This window comes from Pieris rapae, chromosome 10 (assembly GCF_905147795.1).
Source record: "Pieris rapae chromosome 10, ilPieRapa1.1, whole genome shotgun sequence".
NCBI classification, from domain to species: domain Eukaryota; kingdom Metazoa; phylum Arthropoda; class Insecta; order Lepidoptera; family Pieridae; genus Pieris; species Pieris rapae.
In genome coordinates this window covers 5,535,307-5,548,667 of record NC_059518.1, presented here as the reverse complement: position 1 = coordinate 5,548,667, position 13,361 = coordinate 5,535,307, and the positions used below count along the sequence as shown (strand labels likewise).

Sequence of the window (13,361 nt, the reverse complement as noted above, 5' to 3'; positions counted from 1 at the left end):
AACGTTTTCGACTTTTCCTGTAAAGATATCAATCGAGCTAGTGGTTAAATGTCATAGCATACCACTGAATGAAACAAACTAAACCACTAGAAAATCCACTAGCCACTAAAACCAAAATTCGCCCGCTAAAGAGTATGTCTACACCACTAGATCTAGTGGAATATCCACTAAGTTGGCAACACTGGTGAGAGTGTGCTCACTGCTCAGTGCTCACTAGTCACTGTACACTTAACTCACTGAATTTCGTTTTCTTCTATTTGGTCTGTGATTTCGGTGTTACAGTAATTAAGTAAAAACTGTGTTTACCTTTACACTTAAAAGTGTGGTCGACTGAGCGAGTGCCGAGTTCATTAATCGAATGTGTAATGTGTATTACATGTGTATTCTATATTATATACTACGACTACTGAAAACTGAAAAATATCAATTTTGTTAAAGAACTTGTGTAATTGTAATTACCTCAACCAATTAAGTGCAAACAATCGATTAGTCTTAATATTATACTGTGGTGATTAAATATCACAAAAAATAATTAATGAAAAGAGGGTTTTCTTAATAGGTATTGAATTTATAACTTCACCTACTCTTGCATGTAATGGGAGATAGAGATTGGAGACCGTTTATTTACGGCGGCTTAGCGTCGATTGTTGCAGAGTTTGGTGAGTTTACTTTCTTCAAAGTACAGCACAATTACATAGGTAGGGAAATAGCACTATTTGAGTAGACAATGCTATATCTTACATTAAGAAAATAATTAGTATATTAGTATTCAATATCCATCTTATTTAGTTATTATTGAATTATGCTATGAACTATTGTTTCCCTAGGCACATTTCCTATTGACACAACCAAGACTCGGCTACAGATCCAAGGGCAAAAGATAGACCCTCGACATGTTGAGTTGCGATACACAGGAATGGTGGATTGTTTTGTCAAAACTTCAAAACAAGAGGGTGTTAAAGCACTTTACTGTGGGTGAGTTTTCAGTGTCTTCAATAAACAAAATTAATAAACAAAGGGTTATTTATTAATTTTGTTAACTCAGAGGGTAAACCTGTTAACAATATCTCAACATTTAATTTATCTTTGATCAATTCATTATCCAAATTGTGTCTGTTGAATTGATGTTAAAAAATTTATTTATTACATTGGTATGTATATATTACATATGTTCTATAAAACTTATTACACATGTAAATATTAATAAATTCTTCCCTGTTTTCTGAGGATTAAATCCTAACTAGATATGTTATGATTTTATTTTACTATTAAAGTGTATTATTGATATGTTCTTTGAAACTTTCAGTATCTGGCCAGCAGTGCTTAGACAAGCAACATATGGTACTATTAAGTTTGGGACATACTATTCAATGAAGAAGGCATTTGCTGCCAGGCGGGCTGACGGTGGTACTCGAGAACACTTAGCAACTAACACATTTTGTGCTGCATTTGCAGGAGGACTGTCTAGTGCAATAGCAAATCCTACTGATGTCCTTAAAGTTAGGATGCAGGTGTGTTTACGTTGTAACCTCTTATTCTTGTGTCTTGTAACCAATGTCTTATTTTTGTTTATTAAAAAATAAGTTTAATATTTGTTATAAATTATTTAAATACATTAAGTAAGTGTTTATGCTGACCTTTATAAACAAAACAAGTTGTTGAGGCAATTATTTTATAGTATTTATACAAACTTGAATGGATTCAAAATATGTTTGACACATTTTTGTATATTGCCAACGCCCAATGAATGTTTCTGTATTTGTGGTAAATATGAAAAACAAACACACATTTTCAGGTTGGTGATGAGAAACGCAATATAGTGCGTTGCTTCGTCGATATATATAGGATAGAAGGGGTGGCAGGACTATGGAGGGGCGTAGCACCCACTTCGCAACGAGCAGCATTAATTGCAGCCGTGGAGTTACCTGTGTATGATGCCTGTAAGCGTCGGCTTACTGCTCCATTAGGGGACCGACCTATTAATCATTTTGTGTCTAGTCTGCTCGCTAGTCTTGGTAGCGCTGTAGCCAGTACACCACTTGACGTTGTTAGGGTGAGTGAACCACTTAGTAGTTTTAATTTTATATAATTAAACATAGACAAAGTAAGTGTTCATGCCCGCCAGCTTTATCACTAAAAGGTGTACCCTTTATTTTTCTATCAGGCTGTTTTAAACCCACGGACACTCAGGCTGCCAGAAGTGCAAGCATTGCCTGAGTGCCATTGCAAGTGTGTTGCCAGCTTTTTATGAATTTGTATACTCTATTATTAAGTTAAGAATTTTGGGTTGTGTCCATATAAGTATTGTTTTATCAATTTCAGACGCGGCTTATGAACCAAAGAAAAGTGAGGGATCCAAGTATACACATATACAAAGGGACCGTTGACTGCTTTGTACAGGTATGTGTATTTTAATGTGTTTGTTTAATCAATAAACTATCATATAGCTCAACTCAAGTTTAGGTTAGGTTATATTAAATTCACCAATATTTAAAAAAATATTGGTGAATATTAAATCCGGTATATATATTTATATGTCCTGGGTCATATGAGCGTGGCAATTTAATTCTTCTATTTCTCTTTAGTCAAAGAAACGAGCATGTCATAACACACATTGATATGTGTCTGGCATAGAAGAGGTGATCTTATCAATCATAAATTCTATATTCAAAATTTATTTACGATTGTACAAAGGCAATGATTAAAGGAACATAGCACTATTGCATATAAAGTATTAGAAGTCACTGGATTATTTGCTATCTTTATTTATTGCAGACAGTACGCAGTGAAGGTGGGCGTGCGCTTTACAAAGGCTTCATACCAACGTGGCTACGTATGGGGCCGTGGAATATTATCTTCTTCCTCACCTATGAGCAGCTTAAGGCATTCTACTAAACATAAAGTATGTATTAAAAAAGTAAAACTATAGAAAAGATAATGGCAGGGTATGTTAGGCCTTTCAAAAACAATTTAAATGTATTTTATTTTTTGCAAGTAATTTTTTATTCAAAATTATACATTACTTTAATTTTTTTTAAGTAGTCATAAAATTATTTTTACATATGAAAGGGTTCTAAGGTCCACAACTGTTTAATTTAACATATATTAGACTTACTAAATATATATACTAATACTTTGTAAACCCGAAACAATTATAGATTTAAAGAAAAACACTTTTTTAACGGATTATAGATATGTATTATTATATTTAAACTTATAATTATTTGTACATAATTTTAAATTTAAACCGACGTTTCGCGTGCTTTACAGCGTGCGTGGTCACGGTGACTGAAGACAAAGGTGTTAAATGTCAAAAAGTATTACAGCTGCAGAAAATGTTGTGTTATCTGTATTTATTTCCCCGGAGTTGGTATCGACTAAAAGATGTAGGGTTTTTGCAGAAATTGCTCACGGTGTCCTCCATTTTCTTTAAATGTGTAAAAGTTATGTAAATAAAAGACAATACTATGAACAATTATAGATTCAAACTCGAGAGAATCAAACTTGGGACCATTGAGCTTTGTAGTATGTGATATAACTATTCACCCTCTTATAAATAAAACCAGGCTTAATTTCATTTACTACTTTTGTCTCTTTCTCTCAAATCGCGTTTATACTGTGTTGCACCGAGACAAACATAAACATATTTAAAGCATTATGTTCTGTTTTTCAGATCTCCACGGAATTAGTTCAATTTCTAATTTAAGTATAATTTGTTTACTATTTGTGAATCTGTTAATTAGCTATATATTATAATATGTATTCGAATATACTAAAGTCAATTTAAAATACCTACACAAAGTGTAATTAACTAAAATTATGAGGTTTGGACATAAAATTTTAACAATTTATCAGCGTTTATTTAGTATTTAATAATTCATCAATTTTATAGGCTGGCAACGCAACTGGAACACCTTCTGGCATAGCCTGCCCGTTTATACCCAGTTATAAAAAAATCACATGAATTTGAAATAGTTAATTTATATACAAACATTACAAATAGTGAAAAAGTGTTGTTTTTAATATTCAGCGTAGTAATTGACTTTGGTATACACGAAACTATAGATTAGATGCAAACATATCATTTTATGAGGCACATAGTGCAGTACTTCCTATAATTTTAAGTTCACATGGTTTCTCCTTGACGCGCTCAAATTTATTTTCAAAACTTAGATTTTGGGGATTTAGGACTTCCATAAAAAGTACACTCAAAGTATTTTACTCATAATTTTTTAAAATATTTTTTGTTGGTTTAAATAACAAATACATTTAAATAAAACTTTATTTCTATTATACAGCTTGTAAATATAATTATTTATGTGCAACAAGGTGCAAGAATACATAAATAAAATATGATTATCTTCGCATATTCTGCCACACAATGGCGTGAAAAACATTAAAGAACATTACGTTAACACAATTATGTAATAATTTGTTTCGTAGATCACGCCCATCAGGAAATACTGGTTCAAACTGAATTGATTTATAATGGTTATTAATACAGATGTAGAGTATTCTATGGGTATGTATAGCTGTGGACTATGGGTATATAGACTAAAGATTCAGACACGTCAAAATTAACTCTTGACATAATATTATAGTCATAGTCTGTGCTAAGTCTCATTAACGCCCAAACCCAATAACCTATCTCTATTTAAGACCATCAGAGATATACATCTTAATCCAAATATTGATAAAAGTGTGGCAATAACCAATCATAGGATTGTAATGGCCATCTGTCGATACAAGCTTACCATGGTAGGTCGGATCGGTGGATGTGGATAGACCTTTGTATGAAAATGACAGTTCAACTGTGTCAATAGCCTATCGTAAGATTTTACCTTACACCAGTTTTTAAACAATTAAAACACTATTTGATATGTTTAAAACATGTATATTTTAATATTATTTGTACGGTTTGTACTTTATATTGACTATAGTATATGACTTGTAAAGAGCGAAAAGATTGCATTCTATCCGTCGCCAAAAATGGTTTGTCTTCGTAGGGTTTGGTTATTGGGGTGCAGATAGAAGATCGATCGACTATCACGGTCTGACCTTAGCTTGTTTTTCATCTGAGATTGTGGATTAATTATTGGGTTCGGGCGTAAGACACATTGGCTACATACAAAGCATTTAAATTATTATTTCAGCGAAGCGCGTCATCGTACATATTATTATTTACCTATAGGTTATGTTTTATTGCCGATGGATTAAAAAGAAGCCTCCTAGGATAGACTAGTAGACATATTTCGTAGATAATTATGCAAATATACGGGAATACGCTGCAGTGATAACTCTTATACATAATACATAAATTTGTATTTGTGCAATGCAATATTTTGTTGGTATTGTATTGGATTATATGCGATTCTCTTGTATTTTGTAATTAACTAAATCATGCTTTTTATGTTGCATTTTTTGAGTTTTTATATATTCGTAATATTTTTATTACAGGATTGTTTTCCGGGTTCCATATTTAACCTGTCGTACTTGTTGTTTATTACTAACTACTGATATAGAACCCGGCTTTATCAATATATCTAAAAACTAATATTTTGAGATTATACTGTATATTTTATACTACAAAAAATAGTAATCTCATATTTCAGGTTAAATTATAACGTTTATATTGTATTTAAGAATTTTGGTAAGGGTTTTCCTTTCATTAATTATTGAGTTTGCCAGAGGCCATAGCTTTTATACAGTTTATTGCTCTTGTAGTAACAAATATAAATTGTATACATTTTTAACGACAAGAGTATTGTCTAATCTTTTCAAATGGCATTTAAGAAGTATTTCAGTCCTATAGGCGTGTGGCTGATATTTTTTACTTTAATTCGTTCGATTCTTGTTCGATATTCTAAAACGTAGCAGTTAAATGTTTAAAAAACATTGAATTATTTGCCCAAATATTTTGTTGCTGGCTTTGTTTATCTATATTTCACTCAGCCAAACGGATTGTAACTAGCTTTTCTGAAAAGTTTTAGAACGGTTTATTCGCTGACGTATTAACGTCTCAAAAGAGTATTTAATATATCTTTCAAACTATTACTGTCAATGAAAAGTGATAGAAAATTATGCCGATATAAAAAAATCATTGAAACGGTTGCTAATTCTGCGGTATATAAGTTTAATTAATAACATACCTATGTATCGATATGATGTATCTATAGATTTCTAATTATAAATACTGTATATTATACCACTATGAATATTCTAAGAATACTATTTAAATGTGGCACAAATGTAAAAATTGAGCTTGTAAGCTTGTGTGAATAATATTTAGTCGCTGCTGTGTCAAACACACGTACTAGTAGGTACAAATTGTTAGCCAAATGTTATAGAAATAAATGGATTTTTAATTTAATGGCTGTTTTATTTTTGACGTGACAACGTCTTATAATTTGATGGAGCTAGCTGCACGCACGAAAAATCATGACCATGCAGCGTTACCTCGCTTATGACGCATGCGGCATTACCTCTGCTCAATTTATGGCTTGAAGTGTAAGCGAGAGCGCGGAAAGAGCGACAGAGAGGCACAATCGGCAGGGTTCGTTCGTTAAAAAATTGAAAATTGTATTTATGAGTACAAATGAATGTAACTTGATCAATTCAATTGTGATTTCCATTTATTCCACCTCTATATATAGCCATACAAAATATGTATCAAACAAATAAAATTAAAATTTTCTTTTGAAAAATGCAACCATTCCATCAGTATTTTCTTGTGACGTTGTCACGTTCAACTATCGTCAGTAAACCGACTTTACAGACAACCGTTTTTTTTAATGGATCTCATGTATATTTTTTAATTTCCATTCAAAGAGATTTAAAAGAGTGCATGGCATCACCAAGAAAGACTTAAAAAAATCGACACTCATTCTCTCTACGTTTGCTCTGTGACCCAAAATATACCTTGGCCTTCGTAAAAGGGTAACTTCCAGCGGCCCCTGCTCTATTCCAATTTTCGTAATTTGTTGGCTTTATTTAATTAGCTGCATCATTCCTCTTTCACACTGCCTAAAAATTCTATAATAAAATTAAATCGTAAATTAAAAAGTACCAATTATTAGTGTAGGTACTTACTCTTATATCCATAGCTAAATCTTTGACTGATGTCTGATGGTTTAGTATTTACGACTAATTAAACAGTCGATCTATGGCCATAATCTCTTTGCTTCCAAGAGCATTCAAAAACGTCAAAAATAAGATCAAAATTAATAATTTGTCAAACAGAATTTTACACTTAAGCAATGTCTTACATTTATTATTAAATAGAAAATATGGAATCAACTGTAATAGAGAGCGACGGGCGTTGTGCCTGTGAGGCAGGTCCCTCATTGGCTGTGCTTAACGATGTGCACAAGGCCTATGAGGAGAAAATGGAACTCATAAATCGGACTGCCGGCTCACAGAAACTGCAAGTAAGTGATATCCTTACGTTAGGATAAGGATTATGTTCTAATTTAACGCTCATGCCACTAACGGGAAGCAGGATCTAACGAAGCGCTAATTAGGGTTTATATAATTGAATTATTAGCACTTTCAGGGGGTATTGTATGAAATATTTCGGTAGAATCTTCATATTTATATTATATTTGTTTAGGACATTATGCTCTCACCGTGCATGATAATAAATGCGAATTATTTAGCTAATTATAAACCTTTTTTCTTAAAGGAGCTGTTTGTGGACAATAAATTGGGCAAATGAGTTGCTACGTTTTTTGCATATCCGTTATCCACTTATTTTATATAAAAAATTCATTAATACATTTTAAGTAGGTTTAATATGTGAAATTGATTTTCAGAAGCAAGTACAATTGTTGCAGTCGTGGGTGGGTGACCTTGTCGCTCAAAACACCCTTTTGGCACGAACCGTAGAGGAACTGGAAATTGAATTAACATCCCGTGTACTGAGTGAACGCAGGAAGTTCTCCGAGGTGGGTGTATAGACAATATGGATATTTACTAGTAAATATGCTAAGAATTTGAGCTAAAACAATTTCAAATCAATAAAATTACGAAGGTACTCTTTGGTACGTGCGGTATATTTTCCTATAATTAATAATATTTAAACTTGGATCTTTTGGGATTACTCTGTCAAAGTGAAAGTTTGCGATCTTTATATATTACCAATAACGGCGACGGACGAATTTATGTATTGAATATAAAAGCTTCGATCGTTAGTTACGTAACTGTTCAAAAACTTTTTCTAATGCTTTGATGTTTCGGATAAAATTTTTGGTATTTGACTCGTTATTTTGTTTATCGGGCAAAAACTTATTCGCGTAGATGGTGTCTGAATTGCGTGTTGAAGTAACATCTCTCCGGCGACGACTGGCGCGCAAGGACTCAGATCTTCGCGGTCTACTGGAGGTGCTGCGAAGACTGAGAGAATTTGATTATCGGGCCCTTGACAGCATTCACTTTAACGAAGTCACACAATCTGACATTTTTGGACCTGTTACTTGGTGAGTTTAAGAATAGTATATTATACTTAGGCTAAAAGAGAGGTGAGTTTTTGTCAGGCAACGGTACAGACAATGACGTAATATTTTTTTTTACTTTTGAAGTAAGTTTGATTCGAATAGATTCACTTTATAATTTCAGCCTAAATTATGTTGAAATCTATCAATTAAATTAGACATTTTTTAACTGATCTCAATACTTCGGAATTCGAGTATTATATTGTCGGAGAATATATATATATATATATATATATAGGTATATAAGAATATATTGTTGGAAATGAAATTATTTTACTTAAAGTGAAATTGTTAATTCCAGGACTCCAACGCCAGATCAAGGCGATTCCAAAGGAAGAAAAATAGTATCAAAGAAGCAAAAAAATAAAATTAAAAATTTCATGTTTTTGTAAATATTGTTGTTTTAACAAATATTTTCATTTTACATTTGTACATTTTTTACATTCTTTTAATATACATATTTCTTTCTAATTGGTGTTTTCTTTACTAACTTAATATTAATGTATCGTTGTTAAAACGTTTTTGTTAATTGAAATGAATGAAACTTAAAATTCATCATCAATTTTTTTCAGAAAGACAAAAGCAAGAATGTAATATGCGATGAAGTTAGTGAGCTGAAAATTAAGATGGATTCTTTACAAAGGGATAACGTTAATAAGGAAAGGTAACATTAAAAGCTTTAATTTATCACATAAACAGCAACAAATTTTTCATTAATGTGTTAATAATTTTAAGAATATATACTAAATGCAAATGCTTGTTGTTGTTCAAGGAAGAAATTAAAAAAAAAACCCCTATGTTATAGAGAAATACGAAAGCTGAGCAAGGAGGTGCAGCAATACGAACAGACAATTAATAGTCTCCGAAATGATATATCGATGACGAAGTACCACACACCGTAAGTTTTTATTATTCCACACATATTAATTTTACTTCATATCAGTTAACGCTAGAAATATGTATGAGTATGCACGTGTGTATGAGAATAATTTGGGATGAGAAATTAAAATAATAATAATTTATTGGGTCCTGCAAGAAAATAGCGTACCAATTCTTAAAAGGCCGGCAACGCACTCGCGAGCCCTCTGGCATTGCGAGTGTCCATGGGCGGCAGTATCACTTAACATCAGGTGAGCCTCCTGCCCATTTGCCTCCTGTTCTATAAAAAAAATTGGTATAAAAAGGTGGTACAATCGTTAGTTCTCATATGACACAATGGCGCACAAATTTGTCCCTTAAGGAATTTTACATTATACATATGAATTGGTCAATTTTTATACGTCTTTTATGTCTAAATTAGTACTTTTTATAGGGATGTAAGCAGAAAAGACGCTGCTGTTACCGTGGAAATATGCTGCTCCGCAAATAAAGAGGTACTTTTGTCATTTTACATTTCACATTGGTCCAAACGTACATAGAACCAATAAATCCATATATTTTTAATTCGTTGTAGTTACATCGTGGGTAACTTGTAAAAATGGAAATAGTTAAAAATAATTTAAAAGATGCCAGGTGCTGAGTGTTACAGATTCCTAACGTTATAATTAACGATAGTGTGGCGACATAGAACCCGTGAAGGAAGGTGGCGCGAGAGACGAGGAGGCGCAGTACCAGGAGCGAATACAACACATGGAGGTCAGCATAAAGGCAGGGCATTTACAGTACTGTTACTTTCTAAAGAAATTATCGAATAAGAGATTATAAAAATATTGTTCTCACGCGTGAAAGCCTAATAATAATATTGCTTTTAGGTAGAAAATACTATGGTTAGTATCGTTAAAAAAATATAACTTAAACCGCATCGCGTACGATTGTTTTATTCTGATTGTTGACTTTAACTTCTCTGTTACTAATTTGTTTTTGTTGATGTTTGATAGAAGATTTCTGGTTGGACTAATCTTATCGAATCATACTAAAAAACATTTAATAATATTTTAATTTATTTCATCCCCAGTCAAGTGGTCAGAATGTTCGAGCCCTAAGAGAAGTTAACGTTTCGTTATCAGAGGAAGTACAAGCCCTTCATCGCGTGTGCGCAGCCTTGGATGAACAATGCCGTGTGTCAGCCCTGCGAGCGCAGTTCAAAGATGAAATTATACGGGAGATGCGCCGCCAACTAAAATGGGCTAAAGCTAAAGTAATCTTTATTTGTTTTTAATGCAGTTTAGATAACCGGTTTCTTACTTTGTTCCATAGTCTACGATGTCACGTGTTCGAATTCTGGCTTTGCCGCCAGGCACACATTTGAGATTGCTCTTACCCTGAAGAAATACTTGAGAGTCGGTATGTATTTGATGTTAAAACGACGAGCAAGACACGTATATGCCCATGGACATTATTACAAAAAATGTTTTTTTCGCTTGATACAGATGGTTATGTGTAGGTTAATAAAGGGGGTTTGTTGTATAAAAACATCTCATTTCTAAGATATTGTCTTATAGTAGCAATGTTCAACAGCTGAAGGAGTCAGACCAGAAGAGCAACACAGAGGCGACAAGCAGTCAGTCTTATGGATCAGTACGACGGAGTAATGGGAGGGATAGGGACTTACCTGACCTTGATATGAATCCTGACTGGATATGCCAGAATAGAATCTACGACGGCTCCGGGGACGTTGTTTCATATGGAAGGGATTAGATTTCTGATCTCTTAAAATTCTGGACTTCGAGCTTACTAAGAATTCCCATATAAACTTTACCTTAGAATTCTTATATATTTTATTATTTTATGGGCAGCTGATAGCACTGAGCATATTAATTTGTCACATATGAATAGCTATACTTGACTTCATAAAAGATCATGACCATGGTCATTTGTCTTTTTCTCTCGAATCAGATTTAACCTGTGATGAAAGAGATAAATGAATAGGTACTAGTAAAACATTGTAAGATTGATTTAGATTTTATGGATTGTCTTGCAATAAATAAGTTTGTAATTATGACGCAATGGCACATTTTTGATTTGCAATCTAGAAATAAGCGGTAATGATTTTGGTAAGTATTATGTTTGGACCAATGTATTAGATTACCTTGTTTGTTTTTTATTATAACTTGGTATTGACGACAGGCTGGGGTTCCAACGTCGACCCCAAACAGAAGTCACGAAACTAACTTGCTTGACACCAGCGATATATCCATCGTTGAGAGGGTAAGTATAGCATAATAATATTCTGGGAAAAATATAATTTTAGCATATACATTAAAAGTTGTTATCTAATTATTGATTTAAAATATAGTAACGAAAGAACCCACTAACGAAGAAGATACGAATTTCTGCAAATTGGTATAATAGTTATTAAATACATGTAAGAATATTTTTTTTTCAGTCTACATCTCCTCCTCTTCTAATAACAGACGAGTCCCTTAACGAAGACTTAATAGTCGAACAAGAGACCTGTGAAAGTCCGTCGGTACGCTGCCTAGCCGAGGTGGTAGCGCGGCATAAAGTTATACATACTACTGATGCATTGCGGTGAGCAAATTATTATGATTGACGTGGCCTACGAGTTTTGTACCTATTAGTTCGGCTTAGGTTGTGGCGTTTGTATGTAGGTTCTATTGATGCAGCGATTCCCAAGTAATTATTGTGTTACGTTGTGTGTTTGATTTTACGTTTGGGGATACACCTACGGAGCGCGGCCCTGTATTTCCAATACAATTGTTATTACGTTACTTATTATGCATGCTAAGGGTACGAGTTGATTTACTAATTGTATCTTGACTGGGAAGCGTATGCTTAGTATGTAACGTACATTTATAAAAATATTACGTATAATTAAAAAGAGTTTGTTTCAGAGTTAAAGAAGTTGAATGTGTTCGGTGTCATTGCAGTGGTCGACAAGTAGGTACTTATATTTGTATTATCAAACAAATAATATACGAAAAAATTATATTTACATTAAATTCAATGATGCGTGTAACGTACACATTTATAAGTATCAATAACGTGTACAAATGTTTATTTCATAGATTTTTTGATGATTTAGATATAGAGTAACCATAATAGACATACAAGAGCAATGCGTCATATTTAAGTTTCATAAGAAAATTCATTGACTTTTTATAATCGACTAACTAACCTTAATCAAATAAGTACGTTAATATAACCAGGTATTGTACGTACAGTCGCGTGAAAATAAGAAAAAAATATAGTCGAAATTAATAAGTTTGATTCATTGCTGTTACAATTCGACTTATACTAATTTTCTTATAACGAGAGCGTACTAGCGAGCGAGAATTGTGTTGATGGTTGTCGGTATCACTTTTTGGTGAGCCTCCTGCCCGTTGAAAAATTTTTACATTATTTACGCAATACATATAATTACTAATACAATACATTATATTCCTATTTATTAAATAAACGTTATCCTGTCTACTCTCATGTTTACTGTTTACGCCAACACCGCATGCCGCAAATAGGTACATAATTGTACATTTATGTGAAATATTCGTTGTTTACTATCTAGTCTTAGTAAATAAAGTGCCTGATTTCACGTTAGCGAAACCATGAAGTAACAGTTTTTGATCTAAAATAAATCAGCGGTGGGTGGCGGAAGCGTGAACAAATTTGATTTATGATATTTCAACGCCATGTCGTTATCTGCAGCCCCAGTCTAGCGACCGTTTGCTGCTGGAAATGGGATGAGACAGTCACAGAGAAAAGCTGTTTTTATTTATCTAGGAATATTATTTCATAATTTGTCTTTGGAGACATTTAAATGATGATCTAACGCAATTTATATTTTTATATTTACTAACATTTAAAAGGGCAGGCCGACCATAACTGCTTTTTAAACACTTTCCAAACGTCGACTAGGGAATGCAATTTCAATCTCGCGAGATCTCGTGACATTTTTCGAATTCTATGTCAAAG

The 13,361-nt window shown here is 32.9% G+C and overlaps 2 protein-coding genes and 1 long non-coding RNA gene across 3 annotated transcripts; all 3 read left to right on the top strand.

Annotated features, from left to right (window-relative positions):
* Positions 1 to 219: 219 nt before the first annotated feature.
* On the top strand, positions 220 to 6,370 carry LOC110991301 (mitochondrial uncoupling protein Bmcp). Its single transcript, XM_022256620.2, has 7 exons — positions 220 to 659; positions 828 to 975; positions 1,307 to 1,511; positions 1,796 to 2,053; positions 2,323 to 2,400; positions 2,776 to 2,902; positions 3,674 to 6,370. Exons 1-6 carry the CDS (start codon positions 596 to 598, stop codon positions 2,893 to 2,895), a joined length of 873 nt encoding a protein of 290 aa, XP_022112312.2. The 5' UTR covers positions 220 to 595; the 3' UTR covers positions 2,896 to 2,902; positions 3,674 to 6,370.
* An 877-nt stretch (positions 6,371 to 7,247) lies between these two features.
* Positions 7,248 to 9,083, top strand: LOC110991312. Its single transcript, XM_045629845.1, has 5 exons — positions 7,248 to 7,427; positions 7,812 to 7,943; positions 8,296 to 8,474; positions 8,791 to 8,844; positions 9,062 to 9,083. Exons 1-5 carry the CDS (start codon positions 7,287 to 7,289, stop codon positions 9,081 to 9,083), a joined length of 528 nt encoding a protein of 175 aa, XP_045485801.1. The 5' UTR covers positions 7,248 to 7,286.
* Positions 9,084 to 10,063: 980 nt separating this feature from the next.
* On the top strand, positions 10,064 to 11,282 carry LOC123689516. The gene is made up of 3 exons (XR_006750468.1): positions 10,064 to 10,124; positions 10,444 to 10,626; positions 10,947 to 11,282. It is a non-coding gene; the product is annotated as an uncharacterized LOC123689516 (long non-coding RNA).
* Positions 11,283 to 13,361: the final 2,079 nt, after the last annotated feature.